Raw genomic sequence first — 25,070 nt, 5'->3', positions numbered from 1 at the left:
CGAACGGTCCATACATGAACATGCCACCGCAAAGCATGACTCCGTACAACCCTCCCATGCAGATGTTTTCTCCTAGCCCTAGCCATGTCTATCCGCAGCATGTTCCTCCAATGCAGACACATAGCGGGTACCCTAGTCCAAGTCGTGGTGCACCCATGATGATGCACCAGGGCTCCCAGCAAGGACCTCCGCCTCAGCCCATGATGCCGATGAACGGACAGCAAGGACAAGGCTATTACGCTCCCCAACAACCTGGCCATATGCCCCCGATGCGTCCTGGCCACCACCAGCAACACCCTCACTTCGCCTCTAGTCCGCACCAAGCCCATAACTACCCCCACCACCAATACCGTAGTCAAACCCAAAACAATAACAGCAACAATAACAACTTCAATCAATTACCTCATGGGCCTCCACCTCCCATGCAACCGCAAGGCGGCCCGCCTCCCGCCCCTACCCCAAATGTCCATCCAACCGAAGCCCCTGAAGAAGTCAAGTGAAAGCCACACGTTCTCCACCACTCTACTTCTTAAGCTGAGGTCGAAAACTGACGGTGTAACACCATCTGTGTTGTTCGTTTACTTCCATGATCCTCTATTTCCGGACAACTCTGGCTCGTGACAAGTGAAATATAGACCACTTGATTTCTATCCCTTTTTTTTCCTTTACACGCCTTACATATATGTATGGTCATTCAATCTCGCCCCATCAACCTCAACCGTCCAAATAGTCACAGTCGCTTGCCACCTGCTTGGACCGCATGGTGCCGTACATTCCACAATTTTACTGGACCCCCAATTACTACAGCAGGGCATAGTTACACGGGCGTCTCATTCGCTTGTCAGGGCTCACGCTACCGGCTTCACGGGTAGGTTCTTCTTGTATCTTCGTTATCACAACACCGCACTGTATGCTAATGGGACTGGATAGGTATCTGTGGCCGATTCTACATTTATCAAGTATGAAGATAAACTGACGGATACAAGCTTTAATCTATGCCTTTGGTGCATACATTGACCGAATCTTTGTCGCCAAACAGCCTACTATGCTTCAGCCACTATTATCTGCATATTCTAGACCAATTTTGCAACTTGTCTCCGGCCTTTCCTTGTTCACTCGGTCAGAAGCGAATATACGGAGATGATGGAGGTATCGATCATAATGGCTTAGCGATATTATCAACATTTCATCAGGCACCCATTAGTCCTGCATAGCTAGCTAGCTATCATGCCAACTTATAAGCAGCTATTCGGCCGACGAAGGAGAAAGAGGTAGGCCCGAATCAATGGGGATGTGGCAAGAGAGAAAATCGTTTAGGGGGGTACGGGGAGTTGATAAATGATTTTCTCATGTTTTTCATCTGTTCTTCCTTTCTTACTATTTTTCTTTTTCTTTTTTTCTTTCGTGGCATGACCATGACACTTTTCGGGCTTTAATTTTTCAAGTTTCTAGTGTGGGGAGAGAGTGGGAGCAAGGTGACGTGAATGAAGTTTGAGGACTACTCGAATGGAGTGATGACGATGAAGGGAAAGAAGCAAGCAGGGGCAGGAGAAGAAGTGAGGCTTTACTATTACTGATTTTGGGATTATTCGTATTCCCGTGAAATGTTACGACTTGATGGTAACTGAACTAGGGGAGGTAGTTTTATTGAATGATCATGTTTCCATACTAATAAGGTCCTAAGAGTCCATCAACATTTTCGCAATTCGCAGTTGCGAAGCCATTCTGTCGACGAAAAGAAAGAGCAAGCCCTATCGAGTAAGTCATGTTAGCTAGCTGTACATGTAGTTGAAAGGTAGTTAGCTGAAAAATGGAAAATGGGAAACATCTCCTCAGGTCTTTTCAGTTATGATTGCACATCACTCTTGAAAAGACATGGCTATCAGCTCCCAGAGACTCCCTCTAGAAACGTGAATCCAAACATCAAACATGGGCCGGGCCGAGAAGGTCCATCTCATATCAACGCGTTCCTCCTGGTAGACATGACCTCCGCTGCTCCTGGTTTCCGAGGGCCGCAAGCTGTATTGGAGTCAAGCCAAGAGCCAAAGTCCCGTTGCATGAGCGTATGTTAAATTTTTTTTTTTTTTAGAGAATTTGTCAACCACTGCCATTAGCTCCTGTATCCTCACGGCGGAGAAGCAGACCAGGAGCTCCAGATAGCGGTAATTGTTCATGTATGCGGTATTATGGGCACCGTACTCAGGAAGGGGAATCATTGGATTGCAGCTGAGGATAGCAGGTTGCGCAGTCTCCCTCATTGAAATAAATGCATTAGGATACCAGGGGTGAGAAGCACGAAGGCATGTCTGAGGCACAGCTGCTTGATATCAAGCTGGTTTCCAGTCCGGTCGTTCGGAGACCCGTTTCTAGAGAGGCAGCAAGGGAGCCGACAACACGTTTGTCTTTTTTGTCCAAGTCTGACCTTTTACCAGGTTCGCATCATAGGAGATCGAGGCGTGTGTATATGAGATATATGGCGATGCAGTAAGGGGGTGTGTATGCGTAAGGAGATATCTTACCTTACCAGGACAAGCTCATATCAACATGACTTCACCTTCCTTTGCAAAGGTATATATATGCTTAGCTAGCGGGCACGGGTATTTTTATTGAGTTTATGCCCCTTGTCTCATGGTACACTTGGGTTGCCCCCGGGTGCTCGTTCGAAGGCGCGTATGCTGAGGTCGCCTGAAAATCGCGAAAAAGCTGGACGTTGAAGTTTGGTAGCTCGAAACAAACGCGCTAGACTAGATTTGGAATAGCTCCTAATCTCTCCTTTTATTCTACTTGCTGTCACTGTTAGTGGAATCAAAACAAGGGCAAAGAGCCAACCGATTGTCTGCACTAGCCAAAGGACAGGCTGTCGCAGGTGGAAAGGAGTTTTCGACCTGCCATTCGGCATCCACATACTCAAAGTATCAAACAAACGGGACTAAACGCCGAACTGTGGCATACCGACATTAGTTAAAGCGCGCAAGTCGCATCTTTTCGAACACGCGGGAGCAAAAGGCGCCCGATTCCCCATGGCCCTTGAGCCAAGATATCGGTTAGCAGTCGTTAAGATCCCGGAGATCATAGATCTTGAATCTGTCCCTCTTCATGGCGAGTGCAGCAGTTTGATTCCAACGGCATCAGAGCGAGGATGCACGGGGCTCCCTGCTTGGCACTGGGCGGTCTGAGGGAAAATCATTTCGGAGAATTAAGCTTATTCTTCTTTCGTCGCTAGCGCAAACGGCGGACCAGCATGCTCTTCCGACCTATCAGATGCAGAGTTGGTGGTGGAATTTTCTCATTGGCCTAATTTTCAGAATATCCAAACCCAAAACCAACGACACCTTCACCCGCTGCAAAGTATTATTGCAAACACAAGGAGTGCAGATCCCCCGGGCCCGCAGGCAGCCTGCATCTATGGTCTTGTTTTATTCTCTTAAAGCTCCAGAGCCAGGGGCCAGGCAGGCAAAGATGACCCAGGTTCATTCGCATATGCCCGTATACCATGGTTTGACTGACCAAGAAGCCAGCCCACCATAACCAGTGAGAGGACGAAGATAGCCTGGATTTGTTGGCATATACCCATACACCATGGCTGATTGACCATGATGCCCATACCAAGGATAGGATGAAAACTGCCTGAATTATTCGGCCGTCAGCCAATGTTAGGCGCATTTCTTAACTCCATCACTATCTTCACCATGCCACGATGTAGACGGACTTCGCTCTTGTGGATGCGGCTGGCTCTGGACTTGGATGCTTCCTATCATTGATACTCATCAGCCTGTCCGATGGCGAGACCTAAGGTATAAAAGGACCCTGATGATCCCTCTCTTGATCTCCAGGCAACGAAGCATCTCTTCAAACAATCAAAGACGATTCGAACCAATCCTATCCATTCCAACACTTTCAAAACAACGATGAAGCTCTTTACCATCCTCACCTTCGTGGCCGCTGCCAGTGCCATCCAATGCGGCAGCAATATGTACTCCGACGAACAAGTCAAGGCTGCCGATGCTGCAGTCTGCACACATGTGAAGGCGCACACTCAAGTTGGCAAATACCCCCATCAGTATAATAACTACGAGAAATTCCAAATCAGGGGCCTCAAGGGTCCTTTTTACGAGTTCCCCTTGCTTAAGTCTGGAATATACAAGGGAGGTAAGTTATCTATTTTATGTCGCTTATCAGGAGGGTTAAAAAAAAAAAAAAAGCCAATACGCAGTGACTGACAGTGGTATGTAAAGGCGTCCCCGGACCTGACCGCGTTATTATCACCAAGGATTGCCAGAGGGCTGGTGAGATTACTCATTCTGGTGCTCAGAAGGGCGGCTTCGTTGCCTGCTCCGGCACTACCTTCTAGAGGGAAAACGCCGGACTCCTCTGATACCTTCTTCGAACGACGACTCGCTTGAATGCCACTGTTCCTACCTGCTGACTCCGTGGAAGAATGGTCTGGTTTGGGGTAATTCATTCGGTTTACATCTCTAGCTATACTATTCACTAGCCTTACTTGGATGGCTTCCAACCATCAATTTAACAATTTCTCTTATCTTTATGTTATTCTTCCTTCACTTCCAATGAGTTCCTATATTTAGCCTGTAGCCCCCTGATTGTTCTTCCTTATCGTGGTATCATGCTATAGGCCATCGTATTATGACTAAGCGTGTAAATGCTGACTAAACTCTATATCGCGACAGAGACAAGCGCGCTAGACCGAGCTGGGAAGAAGCACGGATAGCAACTAAGAAGGCAGTTTTTTTGATAACAACGTCTAGATAGCGATCAAGAGAACCACGCGCTACTTGACTTCGAAACTCCCTGGGTACCTCTACCGGCTGTTGCTGGTATACGCCTGTTATATTTCCTAACCTGCTGCCCGTCTATTCGACTTTAACTTTCCCGTGCGAGCAGTTGGCGGCTTAACTGGTCTCTGAGTACAACTCGGAGTAAGGACACTATACCGTAGCAAAAAGCTTGCTAGCCAGAAGCCATGGATTTCCTAAAGTCCGCGGTCGCCTCTGCGATTGCAAAGAGCAGCTCATTTCCTTATACTCTCGGTGACAGAGTGGACAACGGAGACTCATTATGGAGTCTTCACAATGGCACCAAGAAGGTACCTAAACAACTATTATCCCTCTAAGCATTGGATGGATAATTACTAATTACCATCTATGATAATGTAGGAAGACGGTTCTTCATGCAGCATATTTACCTTTGAAATCCTTCAAAATAGGTCATATCTTCCACTTGCAAAGAATGCGTTGCGGAAACTACGGACGTTAAGACACCCCGGCGTAATAAAAGTACTAGAAACCATCGAGGTACGATATATAATTTGACAACCTCCCTTACCGGATATGGGGGTTGGGATATCATCTGGATTGACGCGGAAAACAGACGGAAACACAAATCTACATTGTTGTAGAGCGAGTCATTCCCTTATCATGGCCGGTTAAAAGGCGAAGTATGTCTGAGGAAACGATAAAATGGGGATTATATACCATCGCCGTGAGTATCAAATCTCCCTACGGTGTGCCTTGAAAGCTATTCTCATATGGCGTTCTAGTCTACTCTAAAATTTATAAATGAAGATGCCGCGTCCGTACATGGTGCGATCAGAGTATCATCTGTATACACTGGAGAAAGTGGGGAATGGAAATTAGCCGGTTTCGACATTCTAAGCTCCCTGAAGGAAGACTCCCCGGTGATATATGTATGACCCCCTTTCCCGTGTTCTTTACAAAGCTGTGTAGTTTCTGACAGGGATGCAGACGTATGGCAGTATTCTTCCAGAATCACGGCGATACAACCCCCCGGAAATACTAAAGGGTGGATGGGATGTTATAAAAAACAACCCACTCTTCGCTGTGGACGCATATAACTTCGGAGTTCTCATATACGAGGCTTTCAATGGATCCTTTCAGGGGCCTGAACAAGCTGGTCAGACTTCAAACGTACCTCCCAGCATGCGGCCCAGCTATAAGAAACTTATGAATCCTAACCCAAAACTACGACTAAGCGTAGCGCATTTCCTTGAGCAGGGGAAACGCTCAGGAGGGTTCTTCCAGACTCCCTTAATCCGCTTATCCCAGGATATAGAGAGTTTAGGACTTAAAAGTGAAGAGGAAAGAGAACAATTTATTAAGTAGGTTAACGAAGCTGAATTTCTAATTACATTATACACTAATCCGAAAAACAGTGAACTTGACGAATTATCCGATGACTATCCTGAGGATTTCTTTAAAATGAAAGTCTTGCCCGAGCTCCTTAAATCGGTTGAATTTGGTGGGGGAGGTCCAAAAGTGCTTTCAACTATCTTGAAAGTCGGGACCAAACTTAGTGATGATGAATACTCCCAGAAACTTACACCCGTCCTTGTTCGGTTATTTGCGAATCCAGACCGAGCTATACGTGTATGCTTACTGGATAATCTCCCCCTCATGATCGACCGGCTTCCCCAGAGAACTGTGAATGACAAGATATTCCCTCAAATGGTCACTGGCTTTACGGATCTTGCCCCAGTTGTCCGTGAACAGACTGTCAAAGCTGTCTTAGCAATTATAGGCAAATTATCAGACCGCACGATCAACGGCGAACTGGTTCGATATCTTGCAAAAACTGCCAATGATGAACAGCCTGGAATCCGTACAAATACCACCATATGCTTGGGTAAAATTGCTAAAAACTTGTCTGCAAGCGTAAGTTGAGTATATGAGAAACCGGACTGGACTTGACTAACTGTGTAATTAGTCTCGGCCAAAGATTCTTGTTGCGGCTTTTTCTCGATCATTAAGAGACCCTTTTGTCCATGCACGGAATGCCGGACTTCTTGCTCTGGCGGCTACGTTTGACCTCTTTTCTGAAGAAGATTGTGCGGTCAAAGTCCTACCTGTAATCTCCCCTGCGCTCATAGACAAGGAGAAGTATGTTACAGCTTCCTGGCAAGAATTTAATATCAATACCCCCTAACATCATTTTCATAGGCTTGTTCGTGACCAGGCAAACAAATGTTTAGACATATACTTGCAACGGATCCGCAAATTTACTTCAACCATGGCAGATACCGCACTCCCACCTCAGGAACGGGCAGACTCGTCTGTAGCAGCAGCCAGACTACCTAGCCCGGCCAACACGGCAGCATCGTGGGCCGGATGGGCAATCTCCTCATTCACGAGTAAAGCAGGAGAAACTAAGGGAGTTATTGAGCCAATCCAGCCAGCGCTACCGAAGCCCAATAGAAAGGCCGTCGATAACTCTCTGCCACCTTCTCGGGCCAGATCCACAACTCCAACTCTCGCACAAAATGTAGCACAATTCTCACAGCCAGCAAACGGTGGTGTTAGCCAAGCTACTCCTGATTTACTAGAAGACGAGGAGAGCAATGCATTTGACGACTGGGGCGCAATGGACGAAGCCATTGATGATGAGCCAGACACGCAAGACCAAGAACCGATTGTTTTTGAGAAGGCAGCATCTCCCAACCCAGCCATATCATCACGCCCTCATAATTTTGCCGACGATGGAGAACCCGACTTTGCAGGCTGGCTAGCTAGTCAATCGAAGTCCAAATCAAAGAACCCGTTGCCAAAGGGGCTAAAGAAGTCTTCCACGCAGGGAGGCTCCGGCACAGCACAAGCTAAACGAACAGAGGTTAAACCAAAGGCCCCTATCAAACCAGCAAAGACAATCGACACAAAACCTAAAGATGAGCCGCTAGATGATGACGGATGGGGAGATGCTTGGGATTAGTGTTTTGGGGCGGTTCATATTCCTTTACCTGACATCTTTATGCATTGAATGGTTTGGACGAAAAGTTGGTCGTCATGATGTTCTCATGAATTTACTTAGCATTGGCGCTTCTTTGGTTGGAGATTTACAAAGTAGACGAACTCCTCAGCACATTACTTTGAGCTTGGTTTTTGCAATTTCTAGCGAGCGTTTCTGGAGCGACGCGAGGGGATGGCACGACAGAACTCCCGAAAAAAATGTTAATTCCGAAGACGGCTTTACTAGCTCCGGAGTTGAGAGGCTGAGGAAGGAGACAATAATGGGGAATAGGCGGGCCGCCTTTACGGACGAGAAGGCTGGAGGAGTTACTCCGCAACTTGCCAATGCCCTCTGCACCAGAGATGGTGGCTGGTATACTCCAAGATTGTTGTCCACTTCAGTAGAGGCACGCGAACGATCCCATGAATTCCAGGCAACAACATTAATATGCACGCTAACGGCAAGACTTGCAGCTCTTTAATGTGGCTGAGAAATGCTGCTGCCTTCAGCGAGCCTCGTATTTGGACGGACTAGCCTTGTTCTATTTAAATATTGGGCACGCCTAGTTTCCCTCAAAACAACCCCTCGTCGCTTCTTTTGTTGCTGCCTGTGATGTTCAAGAGATATAACTACAGCGCGATACTCAATCTTTAGATACAAGTTCTGGGTTAGTTAATTATCAACTGCCAGCATGACTCTCACACATATCCATCCGGAGGAGGACGCACCTCCGCCTTACACCCCAACCGACCCTCTGACTCCGGCTTCCACGATCAATGATGCCGCAAGCCAGGTATCAGCAGAAAACATTCCGTCATATACCCATGCCGTAGAGGCTCCGAATTTTGTTTCTGCAGTGCCATATTTCAGTGAGCGTGGCCTGTCGTTGACTGCACGTTCTGACGCAGAAGTCCTGGAACATACCCTAGTCTTCTACAGGCGAAGCCAGGCCAAAGACTTCTCGAAGTATCCTCGCTGTTGGCGCTCTAGAACTGAAGAGATCACACAACATGATTGGGATACGTTTCTGAATTACCTTTTACCACCGCATCTTGGACCGGCGTCGAATCACCCTCAGCTACCACAAAAGCTGCGTGCTGAGATTGAACGTGATCGAAAAGACAGACCGCAAGAGACCGAGGAAGAGCGACAATGGAGGATTACAGCAGTGGTTACAGAGTGGAATGTCAACTTTTTCCAGCCGCGTAGGGTTGTGATAGTTTATTGTTTTGTTCGTGAAGACGGAGGCCAACCTGAGTCTCCTTTGTGTCCTTCATGCTATCCAAACACCACCTCATCCAGATCTCGCGATGATATCCGTCGGCCTTTGTTTGAAAATCCTATGGACACTACTTCAAGAGAAATACCTGAACTGCCTCAACCACCCAACACGGTACGACGTGGCCAGCAGAACCGGCAGACAACTAACGCCGCCGACCCCCCAGCAGCAGCAGCAGCAGCATCAGCAGGAAGCGGAAGCTCAGATAACCAATATCAATATAGATCTAGCCCTGCGGGTGGACCAGGCGTGTGGGTTTTCAACCCTGGCGCGGCAGTGAATAACATTGCTTCAATGATTTCGGACCAAGTCCAAAGATACAGCCAGTATGTATCAGAACAGGCTATGGAGCACAGCAGAAGGGTGAGCGAGCAGGTTCAAGCAGCCAGCCGTGAGGTGGAAAGAAATGCTCATGCACATGCATTCTATGTCCAGCAGCAGGCTATGGATGCCAGAAACAGAGCTATCCACAATTTTACTACTTACAGAGACCAAGCCCAATCATCATGGGGTGGTCATCATGGACCTCACGGCCGGTTTGGTGGCCATGGCCACTTTCACCACCATCATGGTAGATGGGCAGGTCGAGGTTATGGAGGACCCGGACAAGGTAGAAATACTTGGGGTCCTGAAGGATGTCAGCCAGGTAGCTCTGACTGGGGACTTTGGCGGCATAAAGCCGATCCGGTGGGTCAGCGAGGACGCGAATGGGGCCACATCGAGCAGAGAGGCAGAAGAGCAAGAAGCGCTTCTGTCTCTTCTTCGTCCTCATCTTCGTCCTCTTCGTCAAGCAGTTCCTCTGAATCCCTAGATTCTGCTTCTTCCGACTCCGATCTGAAAAAGGGCGAGCTTGCCGCTCTCAAGACTGCCCTTCAGAATCTCAAGCAGCAGCAAGAGCAAAGACAACTCTCTACAGCAGACTACCGGGCACGCAGGAAGGAGCTGCGACGAGACTGTAAAGCACTGAAATCAGCTCGAAGAGAGTTCCGCTCAGCAGGTCGACGATGTCGTGGTGCCAAGTCTGGCGGCAGCGGCGGCTCCAGTTCCCGTGCAGCGGGACATCCATCTACTACTCGAGGAGAATTCGGTTCTAACATTGACGAGATAAAGAGGGACATGCAGGAGATCAAGGATCACTATGTTAATTTGATACGCAGCCTGCAAGGTGAGAAACGGGAGCTGAAGCAGGCCGCCAAGAATCTCAAACAAGAAGAAAAACAGGCCAGAAAGCAGGAGAAACAGGCTAGAAAACAGGAGAAGGCAGCTAGAAAGGAAGAGCGTAAGAGAGCAAAGGAGAAAGGCAAGGGAAAAGCCAAAGGTTCGTTTATTGCTTTGTTAATTACCCCTATTTTTGGCTGGCAACACGGTGATGCTAACGTATTAGAAACAGAGCCGGATATTCCCCTGGAGAGAAGGATGGAGGATATGAACATATCAAGTAATATTCCTCCTCGAGAGTACCCTCAAACTCCCCAGGCGGCCGGAATGGTGATGAAGGATGTCAAGCAGTAGTTGTTGGATATGATATTAATAAAAGCAAGTCTTACTTTTTGCCGTGTATTAAATACTGATAATGATATAATTTGAACCCTACTCAAATGAATGACAATTTTTTAGTCTCTGCTCTCCAACTATCTCCTGGGTATAGTTACTATAATGCGATGAAGACTAAAAAATATATCCACACTATTCGTGCTTCATTGTGAAGTAGGCATGATATCACATAATAAGAACTTCGTTTCGTATCTTCTCTTTTTATCGTCAAATATCCCAGTCTGGGGGGAATATCCCTTTAAGCCTGCGCTCGACTTTCATTCCGCTCCACAAGATCTCCCACGCCTAAGCTTCGGCCGACCTTGACTCTAATTTTCTTCTCTTCCTTGCTAGCTTCGTCACCAGCCTTGCCCATGTCACCAACTTCGTCGCCCTCGTCAGCATCCTCATCTGTATTCTTGAATGACTTGCCGTCTAGGCCGACGCTGTACCCTTCATCGTCCTTTAACCATAGGTTAGTCAGGTCCATCTTCATGGCGTACGCATTCTCTCCGTCAGCGTAATATTTAGGCTCGATCTTTTCGACCTCGAATCCGAGGGTGTCACGGTAGAGGCGGAGAGCAGCGGTGTTCGAGACACGGACGTGGAGGGAAACGTAGTGCGCTTTATGAGACTCTGCCATTGCTCGTTCTATCCACATATATGTTAGCTTAATCTGCACCATGATATACCTCATTCATTCCAATTTTTCTGGGTTTTCTTTAGACGTACGGCTCATCCGCATCAGGCGCTCGGCGATTCCCAGCCGTCTGTGTGTTCTCATGACGCTTAAGCTTGTGATATGGCCGTGTGGCAGCCCGTCCGAGGGCTCTTCTTCCATCTTCGCGAGCACATATCCAACGACTTTTGGGTTTGCGGCAGGCGCGAATGGGTCCTTTGACTTGCTGGAGCAGTCCCGGACAACGGCAACGAAGCTCAGCTGCGGCCATGAGAGTGCATGGTAGAGATAGTACTTAAGAAAGTAATTCTCGGGGAGGTTTGTGATGTTGCAGGTCTGCACTGCGGGCAGCAGCGAGATGTAGGATGGGTATGAGCAGAGCGGGACGATGTCCACCATTGTGTTCAGTGCAGCGTCAGTTATCCGTGTCAGAGTAATTCCAGAAGCAAGTATAAAGCAACGATGCGTCTTGCATATATTGTTTGATTCTCCTCCGTGTCGTTTGTCGTTGTCGTTGGGTGGTGGTGGTGGTGGTGGTGGTGGTGTTGTAACTTGCAATTGTCGATGATGTTTTTTTGTTTTTTTATGGGTCTTTTGGTGGGAACCAAAATGGGACAAAGCGAAGAACTCGACTTTCCACGTCAACCCTCGGCCTTTTTCTTTGACACGTAGCAATTGAGCGGCTCGACGGGACAATACACAATAGAGAATGACAATAGACAGCGGCCGAGGACAATAAGACGCTGCATAGAAGGCCACCAGGGCCGTCATGGGCCAGTCGAGCGGCCGCGGCCAGTCTGGACGGCCCTACTTACTATAAACTTCAACCGTGACACAGGGCCACAGAGAAGCCGCAGAAGCATACGGGAGGTTACAGTGACTGTTCCGTGAAGGTGAATCAGAGCAAGAGGACGTCTTAGAGACGGGGAAACACCGAGTGAATCCACCGGCCAGGGACATCAGAGACAGGAGAACGAGTTGGCGCCCGCCTAGCTGCGTGATCATCAGGCTGTGCAGGCACACAGCAGGCAGGCAAGCAAGCAAGCAAGCAAGCAAACAGACAAGCAGATGACCAGCAAGAGACAGCCGGACGGCCAGAAAGGATCCGCGGAAGAGCCTCCCAACTTCTTCCTCAGCTTCGCCTTCAGCTTCTATCCCTTTCTCTGGGATAGACGCTGATCTCCTCTCCACCAGTTACGTCACTAGACGCGCTGTTGGCTTCTGAAAGAAATCAAATAAGAAGAAATAAAATACAGGGACAGCTAGAGATAGCTCTGTTTGTGTTTAAACCAGCATGGAAATTCTTCTGTTGGTTCTTGGTGCCGTGGTGGCCGGCCTGCTATGTCCTGTGCGGACGGCAGCAGAGGCCACCATCACCCTGACGGGCTCAGATATCCCAACATCCATCTCGATACACCATGGAACGCCTACCGGTTCGAGTGAGCTGTCTCAGTCGACATTTTCGAGCAGCTCGACAAACTCGTCTGACAGCTTGTATACCACTACCTCGGCCAGCTACACCCTGCTGGTCGGCAGCCACACCACCAGCACCGTGACTGCAAATGAGACAACGCTGTCTGGAAACGCTACGGCAACAGAGACGTCGAGAGCGCCCCAGCCGACGAATACGCGGCCATGCAACGGGTATGCTGAGTTCTGTGCTCGCAGTTACGGAAACATCACTCAGGTGGCTGCTCACAACAGCCCCTTTGTGCGGCCAGGCAACATCGCCAGCAACCAGGAGCTAGACGTCCTCACCCAGCTCAACGATGGAATCCGGATGCGTACGTCCTCTTTCTTACTCTTACTGACGATGCTAACTTCTACCAGTCCAGTTCCAAACGCACCAGGTGAATGGAACCATCTATCTCTGCCACAGCTCGTGTGATCTGCTTAACGCCGGCACCCTGGAGAGCTACCTGAAAAAGGTAGCAGACTGGCTCAGAGACAACCCTTACGATGTTGTCTCCCTGCTCATCGGCAACGGGGACTTCATCAAAGTGAAAAACTTCACTGCACCGATCCAGAGCTCCGGGCTGATAGACCATATCTACACACCCAAGAATCACTCTATAGCTCTGAACGACTGGCCTACGCTATCTGAGATTATCCTGTCCGGTAAAAGGGCGATGGTCTTCATGGACTACGAGGCCAACCACGACGAAGTCCCTTACATCCTGGATGAGTTCACGTACATCTGGGAGACCCCGTTTTCCCCAACGGATAGAAACTTCCCGTGCGATATCCAACGACCACCTGGTCTCAACGAAGCCGACGCCAGAAAACGCATGTACATAGCCAACCACAACCTGAATCTCGAGATCAGCATCGCCGGAGCCAACATTCTCGTGCCCAACACAGTCCTGCTGAACGAGACCAACGCAGTCTCAGGCTTTGGCAGCATGGGAGCCATGGCCGGTAACTGCACAGGCACGTCTTCTCTCCCTCCTACTCGTTATTCTATCTACTTACACCGTCTAGAGAAATGGAATCGTCCGCCAAACCTCCTCCTAGTCGACTATTACAACATAGGCAACGTCAACGGCTCCGTATTCCAAGTCGCTGCCAAGCTCAACAACGTTACGTACAACGGCAAATGCTGCGGCCGAACCACGTCTCTTGCTTCTGAATCCCTCATTGCTCGTTTATCTGGCAAGCTAGAGATGATTTACTCGATGATCGTGATCAACATCCTCGTCATGACAATATTATGAGCTCCTTTTTTCCACGGCTTTCCTGATAGATCACTTCTGCTGCCACTTCTTCCTGGCTCTAAGAGCTCTTCTGCAGCTCTTCAGCAGGCTCCCAAATTACTAAATAGCGAATAGAAGCAGCCGTAATGTTCTTTTTCGTTGTTTCTCCCGCTTCGTCCGTAGAAATAGTTACACGCAAGCACATCCCGTCCAAGCCACTTTTTCTCCACCACAAGAAGATCCTTGACCTGGACAACAACCATGGCAGCTCCATCACCAGCTCCAGCCGCAGCTTGAGACTGAGGAATCAGTCCTCCGCCTGTTTTGTCTTGGATGCGCCAGGGGGGCCAACGACCCGGCAGTTTGCCTACACCGCGTGATGGCGTCACAGCAGCGGTTCTGCGTCCGCTGATATACCTACAGCCACACCTAAACACACCCGTCGTCCTACAACAAACATCCTAAATCAAACTCCATAAGGGCCTCGCCCTCGCTCTCATTCTCTATCACTCTCACTAGACCTCCCTCGCTTGTCTATTCACTTCCTTGACTGGCAGACCTTGGGTCTCGCCCGGTGAATCGTGGCCCCCCGGTCCAGCAAGTCTCCGAGCAAATGACCTGCTGGCTCAGGAGGATCGTCTCTTGATCCTCTGTCTTTTACTGGGCCACTGAAACGTTGCTGAGATGGTTTAACGCCCAGCAGCTTCGTTATATCCTTGTCTTCCTGCCTGAGATTTGCGTCGCTCGTTGTGAGCCTTGCTGTTGACCTACGCCTCCAGGTCTGCCCTGCAAAGCAGAATATCACTGCCTACAAACACAAGGACGGCGATATCGACATGTCGCCTCCTGTCCTTTCAAAGATATGGCCCGGTCCTCCAGAGTCGAGCGAGAAAGCTCCCAGACAGAGCTTTCTGGCTCGCCGGCCGGCTATACCGCATCGCATCCTCCACTCGCTCATATACTTCGTTGCGTTCGTTATGCTGCTGCTCGTGCAGATAGGCAATCTATCAGACCGACTCGTCCTGCGAGATATCTATTTCCTCAAGATCGATCTCTCCAACATCATTCCTCTGACTGTTCCCAATGCTGTACTCATCAACAGTATCGCCCGAACTATAGGACTGCATGATTTCTACCAAGTTGGTCTCTGGGGCTTCTGTGAAGGATACGGAGACGGTTCAGGCATCACTCGCTGTTCCAAGCCAAAGCCGACGTATGCCTTTAATCCAGTTGAAATTATTACCAGTGAGCTACTGGCCGGCGCCACAAGTAAGGATTCTACTTTTCTTCACACCCCCTGTAGAGACCCTGCTGATCATCCCAGTTGTTCTGCCTAGTGGAATCACCCGTGCCCTGAACATCGCCCGCGTAGCTTCAAACTGGATGTTCGGCTTCTTCATCACTGCTACTATCCTCACATTCCTCTGCATGATCCTAACTCCGTTCTCCATACCCTCGTCAGCAGCCATCCTCTCGGCGCCAAACTATTCCTCCTACTACCGCGCTAAGAAAAGAGCTGCACCAAGCAAGATTGCGATCCCAATCGCCATTCTTGCATGGGGTGCCTGGTTCACGACTTCTGCCGGAGCCGCCGTTGCAACGGTCATGTTCGTCATCTTTCAAATCGTCTTCGAGAATAACGCTGCAGACCTCAATGTCCATGCCGAACTAGGCATTGCGATGATGGCGCTGATGTGGATCCCCGTTGCTCTTGTTACTATTGGATTCCTTCTACAACTCCGAAAGTTGACTGGCTCGTGCCGCAACTGCTGTTATTACTGCTGTTGCTGCTGTCTTTTCCCGTCCGCTAGGAAAGCCCATGACAAATCCAAGATTACAAGATAAAGGAACTTGCTGGTTATTAGACTAAGGAATTTCAACCCTTGCTGCATAGTTTCAAAAACTACAGGCATAGCCAGGTCTTATCCACCTGGTATAAGGCATACAATTGTTCGTTGCCATCACAGCGCCATTACTGTTACCCGCTCCCAGTTTCCAATGGATGGGCGAGCCCATCAAATCGAGAGTTTCTAGAAGGGTCTCTAGTATGGTTTACAGGAAGTGGGAATCTATCTGCGGACAACCGGGAAAAGCAAGTCTGGGGAAATGTAAATCTTGATTCTAGATGCTCCTTAGACAAACCTAGATGTGAACCTATAAATATACTTACCCCTCAACAATATCTGTTTCTGATCTTCCATCCGTATTCCCGATGGTCTGAAGAGCGGACACTACACGAGGTACAATGAACACTGTAAAGGAATTCCATCTAATAATATTGTATTACCAACCTCCTATACTCCCATACTAGAATACTTTGACTATATATATCTATGCTCTCTCCCGGATAAATAAAGCCAAATGAGGGCCTTCGTTATTGACTTCATCAATTGAAGAAATTCTGAAGAGCAAAAGTCAAGAAGTGAATAATAATTAAGGTTAGCTCAAACGCTCGCTAGTTTTATTTCGGACTAGCGTCACGGAAAGCCCACTTTAGTTGCTAATAATAGACCCATAAAATAAACTCTGGAAGTTGAACTTATATTTTGTCATTTTTCAGTAATTCGAGCCTTGCGGTGCATTCGATAACACAGTCGGCGCCCTATAAACAGGTTCCATCAGCATTAGCAGTTGCTCTATACCTCAAATTCCAGTGAAATATGCCTTGATAAATGTTAAAGTATTATACCTAGCTACCTCTTACTATTAATGCGCAACTTGTTAACCGTTACTTATTGCTGGCTGGTATGGATTTAAAATATTTCCCAGTTTCTCAATAGTGTACAATCAAAATATTAAACGGTAAACTCGTGGATATTCCATGTGATAGCGCAAGATAAAATCTATTTAACCAATCTTAAGCTCATTGCTCTGTACAAGTATGTAAACATCCGAACATGTACGGGCCAGCTTCATTCCCGGTTCGCCTGCTGCTCGAGGTGCTCCTCCTCTGCTTCGGTATTTGTTCGGCCCAAGGCTAAATTTCTGCTTGGATATCTTCCAAATTTCTGCATATGGCGGATATTCTCATTCACAATATCGATACCCATATCGACCCATTTTTCCTCTTCCCTATTTACGCATCGTTGCCTCAGGTTCTCAAACAGAGAGCGAGCAGCCACGAGCGAGATCAAGCTCTCCTGATGTAAAAGCGGTAGATAGAAAGCTGAAGCCTGGATGACGGTGACATCCTTATCAAAACCACATATGATGGCCCTAGTAGCTAGCTCATGGGACTTTGAGTCGGCGCTAAAGGCGTCGGGGGAACCCCGGAATATGTTGCGGGAGAACTGATCAAGTAAAACGACGAGGGCAAGACATGTTTCGGGTTCCATTTCCCAGTCATCGAGCTTGTTCTGACGGGCTTTGAGGACGAGGTCACCGAATTCGGATCTTATCTGGTCATCGATGCCTCTGGGGCCAGCTATCCATTCAACAGGTGAGCGGTTGAACCAGAACGTGATAATGCGTTTGACGTCCGTGCTCATAGCGGGCATAGTAGGCGGCAGCTACTGAAGGATGGCTGTTTCGGAGTTTTGGTATTGTCTAAAATCTGACGTTGTCATTGAAAATTTTTTTTATTCCTCGGATTTGTATGCCAACATCAATTATACAGTTATTTATAGTTACCGTTTTCATGATCCGCCGTAAACGCATCTACCCCGCTAGTTTGACCTGACGCTGTTGAAGTTATCAAGCACAGTTGATATACTACAGTAACTCTTTACTAAATAAGTTATGTATACAAACTCGCTAATGCGTCAATATTACTCCTGTTTCCTTTCGTCTTTATTCAGTATAGAAATACTGATAGATATGACCTACCGTGCTATAAAATTAAAGTCAAGGGAGGAATACATTCATAGATAAGGAGAGTAATCATGCAAAATGCACTGTTCGTGTATTTCAGCTGCTCTGGGGCCTAGAGAAATTAATGCCTCCTCCATGATCGAGACACAATGCAGCAATACGTCACGCCCAAGTCCCGAGACGTCAGCATCGCGATCCCCCTAGACGTGAAAACATTAAAGCTCGTCATCCCACAAGAAACTCAACTTCAAATCTTCTGACGCTAGGTACTGCCGTATGGAGTATGATGTGATGCAGGCGGACAATCAGAGCGAACTAATTAGAGCTTCGAGATGAATCTTTAGCCGCCCCTCAGGTTCGTGTTGATGGCCACAGCGCTAGGGTTAAGGTTAGGGTTAGGTCTAATAAAGGCAAATGAACGCCAAGAATTACTATTATTAATTAATTAGTCACTTTTATTACTCAGCATTTACTAAGCGTGGGGTTCTTCTGCTTCTTTTCTTCTTTTCTTGTTTACGACAAAAACTTCAACTACTCCAAGTTCACGGAGAAGTTAAAGCATCTTCCGGACTCGCACTTCAAGCCGAATTGAAGAACTGTGAACTGCATATTTCCCTCACCCAGATACCAATCATGTCCTTATCACAATACATTGACCTCTCGCAGCCGAGCCTGGTCGGTAAGTTGTTCCGCCATACTCTAGCCCGTGTGTACATACAGCTTATCATAGTATCCATAACCAGTGTCGGCCGTGACAATTGCATTCAACCCGCTCTTCTGGAAGTATGTATCTGCCCTGGCCCTCTCGTATGTGTCTCTGGGTGCTGACTTCAATAGCATTGTTGCCCGTCAAGGTCCGATACTTCCCCGACCCTATACACTCCTCCCCGCTCTGCCCCTCTCCACTCTGGGGCATCTATACTGAAGCAACCATCCTGACATCCTATCGCATACTGGACATATAGAATATAGCAACCACTTTTTGACCAAGCTGTTTAGTGGTAACAAGTACAATGGGTGCTACTTCCTGGCTGTTACCATCTTCTCGCTAGGCATAATCCGCGACCATTTATACAACGACGCCCTCAAGAACCAGCCCTACTTTGCACCTGTCCACCAGCAGTACCTGGCCTATGGCCTCTTCGCTACGGGAAATGTACTCGTTCTATCTAGTATGTGGGCACTCGGAATCACAGGAACTTACCTCGGAGACTACTTTGGAATCCTTATGGATGCTCCCGTGACCGGCTTTCCGTTCAACATCACCAGTGCTCCTATGTACTGGGGCAGCACCATGAGTTTCCTGGCTGTGGCCTTGTATCATGGCAAGCCTGCTGGTCTCCTACTCACTGCTGAGGTCTTCATCTGCTACAAGATCGCCTGTCTATGGGAAGAGTACGTTTTGAAACTGCTCTTCATGTATCTCTGTACCCTTTTCCTTCTCGTTCTTATATGCTAACTACCGCCACTGCAGACCATTCACTGAAGAGATCTATAGCAAGCGTGATAAGGAGAGATCCGCTGCAAATAAGGCCGGGAAGGCTTCTTAGAATTCTTTTGTTCTTACTCTGCCCTGTCCACTTCAAAATCTATCCTCCAATGGATAGCTTGAAGGCTGATAGACAAAGTTCAACCTCTCTCCATGGCAAACCTGGGTGGGCTCCTAGCTGGCACAGCCGGTGTTATTGTCGCTGTAATTGTACTCGTACTCTACCCTAACTCCGGCTTTCTTAGGTGATGATACATATACCAGCTATTCGACCACTCTTGTCAAGGTACTCTTCATATATAGACTGACTAAACCCTGGTCTCGAATGAATATCTATCTACTAGATTATATATCTACTATACACTGTTATTCATCATAACGGTTCTTATTCTATATATTCTCTGCTATAGCATTGAAATAAAAACACATGATATAGCGCATTCCAGATGGCTAGATAACTTGTAATAAAATTCTCAAGCTCTTCGTCCTCTCCCCCGTTTACCAGTCGGCCTCCCTTCATCCAGTCCCTCCGTCTCCTCTTCATCGGCCCCTTTTCTCAGGTCCTCACCCTCACCCAACCCCCATCGCTCCTTATCATACCAGTCTTCTCCATCGCTCAGCTCTCCAATGTGTGCTTCCGCTTTGCACCACTCCCACACCTCTTCTTTCATTCGATGCGATTTGCGGAGCATCTTGAGCATCTCCGTGAACAGCCGCACACTCTCTCCTTGCTTCTGTATATAAGCCCATAGCATACGGCGTGTTTCATCAGCTTCACTTTGGGTTAAGCCGCAATTCCGCTCCTCCGGCGGTAGTCGTGGCAGTCGAAAGATGGGATGAACGTCGAGGGATAGGATTTCTTGTTCCTTCTCGTCTTGCTTCTCCTGTGAAACCGTATTTTGGTTCGCACTTACTTGTGCTCTAGTCGTCATTCGGCGTGGATGGAGAAAACCGTCATCTGCCAATTCCTTATCCTTATCCTTCGGCGATCCTTCAGCCTGATCACCCTCTGACTCGCCTCCACCTCCTTTCCGGCCTTTGTCTTCCCCGTCGTTTATGTGTGCGGATTCCATCACTATGTCTCCGTCGGGATCGCGAGTGTTATCTGTGGTTTCACCTGGTCTTTCTGCTCTTGAATTATCATTATTTCTGTCGTTTCCTGCAGAGCTATCTCCATTATTATCATTCTGTTGATCGACATTCATACGGTCTGAAGATGCCGTGGCTGTTAAATTAGAAACGGATGGTTCCTGAGCTATAGGCTGTGGATTTGATGCTCCAAAAAGTTCAGCATCGTCGTCTCGCTCTACAGCACCGCAAGGCATCCATATCGAATCCGCGACGAGTTGTCTATAAACATTCTTTGCTTGCCAGAGCGCATGCCGTTCTAATCGGAGTCGGCGGTTGATCCGCTCGATCATCGTAGTAATCGCTTTATTCGTATACGCATTGGCCATGGAATGATTCGCAAGTTCGGAAGGGTGTGTCAACGGAGCAAGAAGGTCTATGTGCGCAGAATATAAGTTAGCCACAGAAACACCATCATTATAAGCGGGGAAACTACCATCCAAGTGAGTTGATGAGAACGGGTTATCATCTGCTGCTTCAGCATCCGCTGCGGCATCAGAGTCGTCAAAATCAAGCTCGTCTCCTTCTGCATCGAATCGTGGCGGGTTGCTCTCTAATATATCTCGCGTATACCCCGAGTGTTCCGCTTTCTGTAAACAGTGTAAGAATCATAACTACATATGTAAACATAGGCCAGCTCACTTTTCTATAGAATTGTTCATGGTTCATGTAACCTAGGGCACCCTCTCGGACGAACTCGGCATTCAGCCTAGTCTTGTTTCCGCGGTTGGAGGGTTGATTGATCGCATCATCATAAGCAGCATCTATTCGGCTCACAGTATCAGTATATTTTCCGTCTCAGTAGACCTTCACACAAGGTGGTAATACCTGAGGCGTGCCGCAGAAGGGCTCTCTTCAACCCGACGATGGTCTCGTCAATTAGGGCTGCCTGAGAAGTCATAGTTCGCAGTTTTCAAAAATGAAAGGCGTAGATATCAAAACTAGACTTTCCAATGCAAAGGCATGAAAGGAAGAGTAATAGTTGCTTCAATACTGGAGGTGCAATGTTGGTCAGGGCTACCCCAGCGCGCATAAAACGTCGGGGTGTCAATAGGCAAGAGGTGAAGAAAGAGTTGAATGTCAGAGCATCAAGACGTAGAGCATGACTCAGTATCGCCTTTTAGCAGTATGGCGCAGCCACTATCAGCTTTTGAGCAGCGAATAAACGGACGGTCAGCCTCTTCTCTCCATGTCGTTTTTATATCTTTTTACTTTCGCTTTTCTTCGTCTTTGTCGATGATGATATTCGCTTATGTAAGTGCATTATGAATGAGTGAGGAAGTATTATATAATCAATCATACATCACGTGTGAGTTGTGCACGAGCCAAGAGGCTCGTGGTGGTGGGAAAAAGGAAGAAAAGAAGAGAAGTACGCTGACCATTAGCTTTTATGTATAAAAGGGGATGAATGTAATGTAATGGGGTCGCTGTTGGATAAGTATGATAAGGTGGGTGGGGTGGTTGTGTGTTCTATGAACGCTGTGGTGACCAATGCTGCAATGCAACATGGTGGAGCTAGATCTAGATTACCCTGTGTATGCTCATATAGCATACTTAGTTCTAGGCGAAATAGTAACATTCATAGTATGGGATGGTAAGTAGATATAGAAAGTTTCTTAGGTGTCAATGTAATGGTTTTCACTTATGAGTACATAGAGGCTGGCCGGTCACACTCCAGCCTGAACCCAGAGCGCGCCGACTCCAGAAAACCAAGCCGTCAGATAGATGGAGCCGAATGCCTACAGAGCAGAAACAAGGGCGACGTGACCTTTTTATGGCGGAGATGGTGTAAGGTAAGGCGGTAGGTAGAAAGTTTTCATTATCGTTTGGCAGAGTAACATGCTATCAACGGTTTTGACGCTCCCCCCAATTTCAATAGAGCAGGAAATGTTATATTTCAGCAGATCCTTTACTCTTCTTCGACAATGTTTCCCTTCTCCGAGACGTATATTCCGTCGAGGAACTAATGTTCATGTTAGCACGAATAAGTCAAGTCAAGTGGGAGTAGTATAAGGCTCACCTTTCGGATATCCTTATTTCTGACACGGCAAATCTGTTGTATATCGGCAGCACTCTGTGATACACCCTCAATGGAGTTTCCGGAGAGAACAATCTCATCCTTGACGTTGGAGGAAGCAACAACGTCGACACCCTTCTGGCAGACAACACGACGGACAACCTTCTCACCCAAGAAGTTACTACAAATAGTAATCCATTAGTATTCCATCTTTGCTCCAACAATAATTGTTTTAACTATTTATTATATTCGGGGGTGTCTCGGTGACATACCGGATCTCGAGCTCGACGGCACCGGTCTCCTTGTTGGTCTCAATGTTGACGTTGATGGGGAAATGGGCGTAGACGTAGCGCATCTTGTACTTGAAGCCGCGGGTGACGCCGATGATCAAGTTATTGATGATGGTCCGGACAGTGCGGAGCGTAGCAACGGCCTTACGCCCTCCATGGTGAACCTCGATGGCAATGGTATCCTTCTTTGGGCGGCTGAAGCAGACCGAAAGGTGGGAGAGGTCCTTGACCAACTTTCCTGCATCATTGAAACCAGTGTAAGTGCATGCCAATGCATTCGACCCCAGACGCTCAATCCAAAAAGTCTGCGTGTGTATGTGCTTCTGCGTGCGGAGTGATCGTACCTCGTGGTCCCTCAACCGTAACGATACGGGATCGAATGTGAAGGTTCACTATATCAAGAACACCCAGTCAGTAACAAGTTCATTCTCATATATCCTAATCATCCCCCCGCATCTTCGGGCCATCTGCTCGTGTCGGTGTCGCTAAACAGCCACAGTCCATTCCTCTCCCTCCCTTCATCCATCCATCCTCCACTGTAATATGCGATAGCGCTGCTCGGGGGTGCTCACCATTCTCTGGGATCTGCAGAGTCTCCTGGGAGTGTATGTAGAGCATCTTGACTCCGCCTGTGAAGAAGCTGACCGAGGGCGAAACGGGAGAGTTGAAGGTGGTTTTGTCGACGTTGATGCGCTTCGTCGTTCTTTTTCGCTTCGTCGACTTTTCGAAGTTTCTCTTTGGAAGTTTTGCGGTCGCTAAATTATTATGTAAGCTAGAAGTTGTGTGTTCGCTTAGTGCTTATTTCGGTTAGTATATGATGACTAACTTTCGTGACTAAGCAGTCATATTTCACGTGACGTGTTTTCCTTTTGGGAATGAGAAGAAGGCGACGAAGTTGATATTGATTGATATTGATTGATATCGATAGATGATGACCTATAATACAAGGGAAGAAGAGTAGGAAAAAAGAGACGTCAAAAGTATACAGCCACCCGGGATGCATAAGGGACGAGAAATCGGTTGTTTCAGACCAACTGCTATGGGTCTGGGTCTGCACTGTGAGGAACCGCTGTCACTCTCTTCCCACCGAGAGCCTGCAGCTTCGTCCCCAGATCGCCAGACAGGTACAAGGACTCGATGTCATCTCCACCGCCTATCGTTTTGCCGTTGACGAGGATGTTAGGCACTGTCCTGCGGCCAGTATTGGTCCCTAACAAATCCTGCAGCTGCCTGCCTAGCGGATGCTCGTCCAGCTCAACCACAAAGGGAGCGGGAGTAATATTATACTTCTCCAGCATGAAATACTTTGCCTTCTTACTGTAAGGGCAATATGACTTGGAGAATATTATAACTAATATCGTTAGCCAGTTCTCTCGTACAGAATGTGTAATATAAGACATGTATTAGCTATCATGCTTACTTGGGGATCTCTTTAAGATGGTATTCATCTCTTCGTTGACAATTTCGTCTTCGCTCTTCGTATCGTCTGTAGCTTCTTCTTCGTCTTTTCCGTCTCCTTTCCCTTTTTTGGCTGAAGTCGGCGTCTGCTCTGGTTCTTCTACCTTGACTGTCTTCTGTTTGTCTCCGGGCCGCAGAGCACCGGGCTTCAACTTATCAAAGACGCCGCCATCATTATCTTTGTCATTTCCATGATCCCTTGACGAGCCCTTCAGATTGGGATTTGATTTCCCCAGTTGTGATGTGCCGGCAGCTCTTAACGCCTGCGTGCGCCGGACATCTCCCTGTCAAGCAAAGAGTTAGAACAATTTTACACCTCAGGAACAAAGTGGCGGGCTATTTATGCATCTGTATGACTACAAAATACATAGGATATCATGTAGCTGGTTGAAGAACGAGCAGACCTACAGTGAAATATAGTATGAAACAAACCAGTATCACGGCGGAAATCAAGTAAAGCCGGAGGCGACGAGGAGAAAACATCGCTTCAAGACAGGGTGGATGCCGAGATCATTTGAAGAAGATGGGATTTATTGAATCTCTTAATATTATCATGAGCTGTGTCCCGTTAACTTGGTATCTTTTCCGTTGGCGTTGATGTGGGTGCTGAAGTTGAAGCTAGCTTTCCGACTGTTACACCTAAGAAGTTTGTTTGAGCTACCTCGGCCTCGCCCCCTGAAGTTTACGTCACCAGTCTCGGGTTTTACAGGCGAAGACCAGATCCTAAAGACACATTGAAGGAGCAATCAAGATGGCATTGATAGAATAGGATGAAAAGAATTTTATTCAATGCCTATGGAACAATTGGTCTTTGGTTATATACATGGCACAAAGAAAGGGAACTAATAATTAGAACTATAGTGGTATCTATCTAAAGGTCAAAGCTATGTACTTCCGGTATAGAACGGTCGGGGTCCTAGGGCGTGTTCGTCGAGC

General features: G+C 47.7%; 12 protein-coding genes across 13 annotated transcripts in view; 6 read left to right on the top strand and 6 right to left on the bottom strand.

Annotated features, from left to right (window-relative positions):
• The window catches only part of TERG_02906 (uncharacterized protein), a gene marked incomplete at its 3' end in the record, with an annotated part of 3,864 nt that extends 3,364 nt beyond the window's left edge, over window positions 1-500 (top strand). Inside the window, exon 5 of the mRNA XM_047747984.1 lies at window positions 63-500. Within this exon, the coding sequence (XP_047603956.1) occupies window positions 63-500 (438 nt within the window). The remainder of the gene's footprint in view (window positions 1-62) is intronic.
• Window positions 501-4,108: 3,608 nt separating this feature from the next.
• Window positions 4,109-4,462, bottom strand: TERG_11917 (uncharacterized protein; the record flags this gene model as incomplete). The annotated part of the gene is made up of 1 exon (XM_047750954.1): window positions 4,109-4,462. One exon carries the CDS (start codon window positions 4,460-4,462, stop codon window positions 4,109-4,111), a length of 354 nt encoding a protein of 117 aa, XP_047605770.1.
• Window positions 4,463-6,236: 1,774 nt separating this feature from the next.
• Window positions 6,237-6,698, top strand: TERG_02903 (uncharacterized protein; the record flags this gene model as incomplete). Its single annotated transcript, XM_003235803.2, has 1 exon — window positions 6,237-6,698. The coding sequence occupies one exon, from the start codon at window positions 6,237-6,239 to the stop codon at window positions 6,696-6,698; it is 462 nt and encodes a 153-aa protein (XP_003235851.2).
• A 1,751-nt stretch (window positions 6,699-8,449) lies between these two features.
• On the top strand, window positions 8,450-10,549 carry TERG_02902 (uncharacterized protein; the record flags this gene model as incomplete). The annotated part of the gene is made up of 2 exons (XM_003235802.1): window positions 8,450-10,355; window positions 10,428-10,549. 2 exons carry the CDS (start codon window positions 8,450-8,452, stop codon window positions 10,547-10,549), a joined length of 2,028 nt encoding a protein of 675 aa, XP_003235850.1.
• Window positions 10,550-10,829: 280 nt separating this feature from the next.
• TERG_02901 (uncharacterized protein) lies at window positions 10,830-11,648 on the bottom strand (the record flags this gene model as incomplete). Its single annotated transcript, XM_003235801.1, has 2 exons — window positions 10,830-11,221; window positions 11,303-11,648. 2 exons carry the CDS (start codon window positions 11,646-11,648, stop codon window positions 10,830-10,832), a joined length of 738 nt encoding a protein of 245 aa, XP_003235849.1.
• Window positions 11,649-12,287: 639 nt separating this feature from the next.
• On the top strand, window positions 12,288-13,963 carry TERG_02900 (uncharacterized protein; the record flags this gene model as incomplete). The annotated part of the gene is made up of 3 exons (XM_047747983.1): window positions 12,288-13,033; window positions 13,080-13,679; window positions 13,731-13,963. Exons 1-3 carry the CDS (start codon window positions 12,544-12,546, stop codon window positions 13,961-13,963), a joined length of 1,323 nt encoding a protein of 440 aa, XP_047603955.1. The 5' UTR covers window positions 12,288-12,543.
• Window positions 13,964-14,583: 620 nt separating this feature from the next.
• On the top strand, window positions 14,584-15,787 carry TERG_02899 (uncharacterized protein; the record flags this gene model as incomplete). The annotated part of the gene is made up of 2 exons (XM_047747982.1): window positions 14,584-15,211; window positions 15,246-15,787. The coding sequence occupies exons 1-2, from the start codon at window positions 14,779-14,781 to the stop codon at window positions 15,785-15,787; spliced, it is 975 nt and encodes a 324-aa protein (XP_047603954.1). The 5' UTR covers window positions 14,584-14,778.
• A 1,067-nt stretch (window positions 15,788-16,854) lies between these two features.
• On the bottom strand, window positions 16,855-17,439 carry TERG_02898 (uncharacterized protein; the record flags this gene model as incomplete). The annotated part of the gene is made up of 1 exon (XM_003235798.1): window positions 16,855-17,439. One exon carries the CDS (start codon window positions 17,437-17,439, stop codon window positions 16,855-16,857), a length of 585 nt encoding a protein of 194 aa, XP_003235846.1.
• A 946-nt stretch (window positions 17,440-18,385) lies between these two features.
• Window positions 18,386-19,302, top strand: TERG_02897 (uncharacterized protein; the record flags this gene model as incomplete). Of its 2 annotated transcripts, XM_003235797.1 has the most annotated exons (5): window positions 18,386-18,431; window positions 18,496-18,535; window positions 18,590-18,606; window positions 18,718-19,147; window positions 19,227-19,302. In XM_003235797.1, the coding sequence occupies 5 exons, from the start codon at window positions 18,386-18,388 to the stop codon at window positions 19,300-19,302; spliced, it is 609 nt and encodes a 202-aa protein (XP_003235845.1). The 2 variants fall into 2 exon arrangements, with proteins under 2 accessions (XP_003235845.1, XP_047605769.1); XM_047749472.1 differs by lacking the exon at window positions 19,227-19,302 and having other exon boundaries at window positions 18,718-19,211.
• Window positions 19,303-19,714: 412 nt separating this feature from the next.
• TERG_02896 (uncharacterized protein) lies at window positions 19,715-20,698 on the bottom strand (the record flags this gene model as incomplete). The annotated part of the gene is made up of 1 exon (XM_003235796.2): window positions 19,715-20,698. The coding sequence occupies one exon, from the start codon at window positions 20,696-20,698 to the stop codon at window positions 19,715-19,717; it is 984 nt and encodes a 327-aa protein (XP_003235844.2).
• A 1,580-nt stretch (window positions 20,699-22,278) lies between these two features.
• On the bottom strand, window positions 22,279-23,294 carry TERG_02895 (60S ribosomal protein L9; the record flags this gene model as incomplete). Its single annotated transcript, XM_003235795.1, has 5 exons — window positions 22,279-22,332; window positions 22,390-22,567; window positions 22,659-22,914; window positions 23,021-23,068; window positions 23,249-23,294. The coding sequence occupies 5 exons, from the start codon at window positions 23,292-23,294 to the stop codon at window positions 22,279-22,281; spliced, it is 582 nt and encodes a 193-aa protein (XP_003235843.1).
• Window positions 23,295-23,713: 419 nt separating this feature from the next.
• Window positions 23,714-24,617, bottom strand: TERG_02894 (glutaredoxin; the record flags this gene model as incomplete). The annotated part of the gene is made up of 3 exons (XM_047747981.1): window positions 23,714-24,027; window positions 24,097-24,418; window positions 24,567-24,617. 3 exons carry the CDS (start codon window positions 24,615-24,617, stop codon window positions 23,714-23,716), a joined length of 687 nt encoding a protein of 228 aa, XP_047603953.1.
• Between the last annotated feature and the right edge of the window lie 453 nt (window positions 24,618-25,070).

Source organism: Trichophyton rubrum, assembly GCF_000151425.1.
Source record: "Trichophyton rubrum CBS 118892 genomic scaffold supercont2.3, whole genome shotgun sequence".
Taxonomy (NCBI): domain Eukaryota; kingdom Fungi; phylum Ascomycota; class Eurotiomycetes; order Onygenales; family Arthrodermataceae; genus Trichophyton; species Trichophyton rubrum.
The sequence above is the reverse complement of the archived record's forward strand: the minus strand, read 5'-3'. Positions and strand labels throughout refer to the sequence as shown.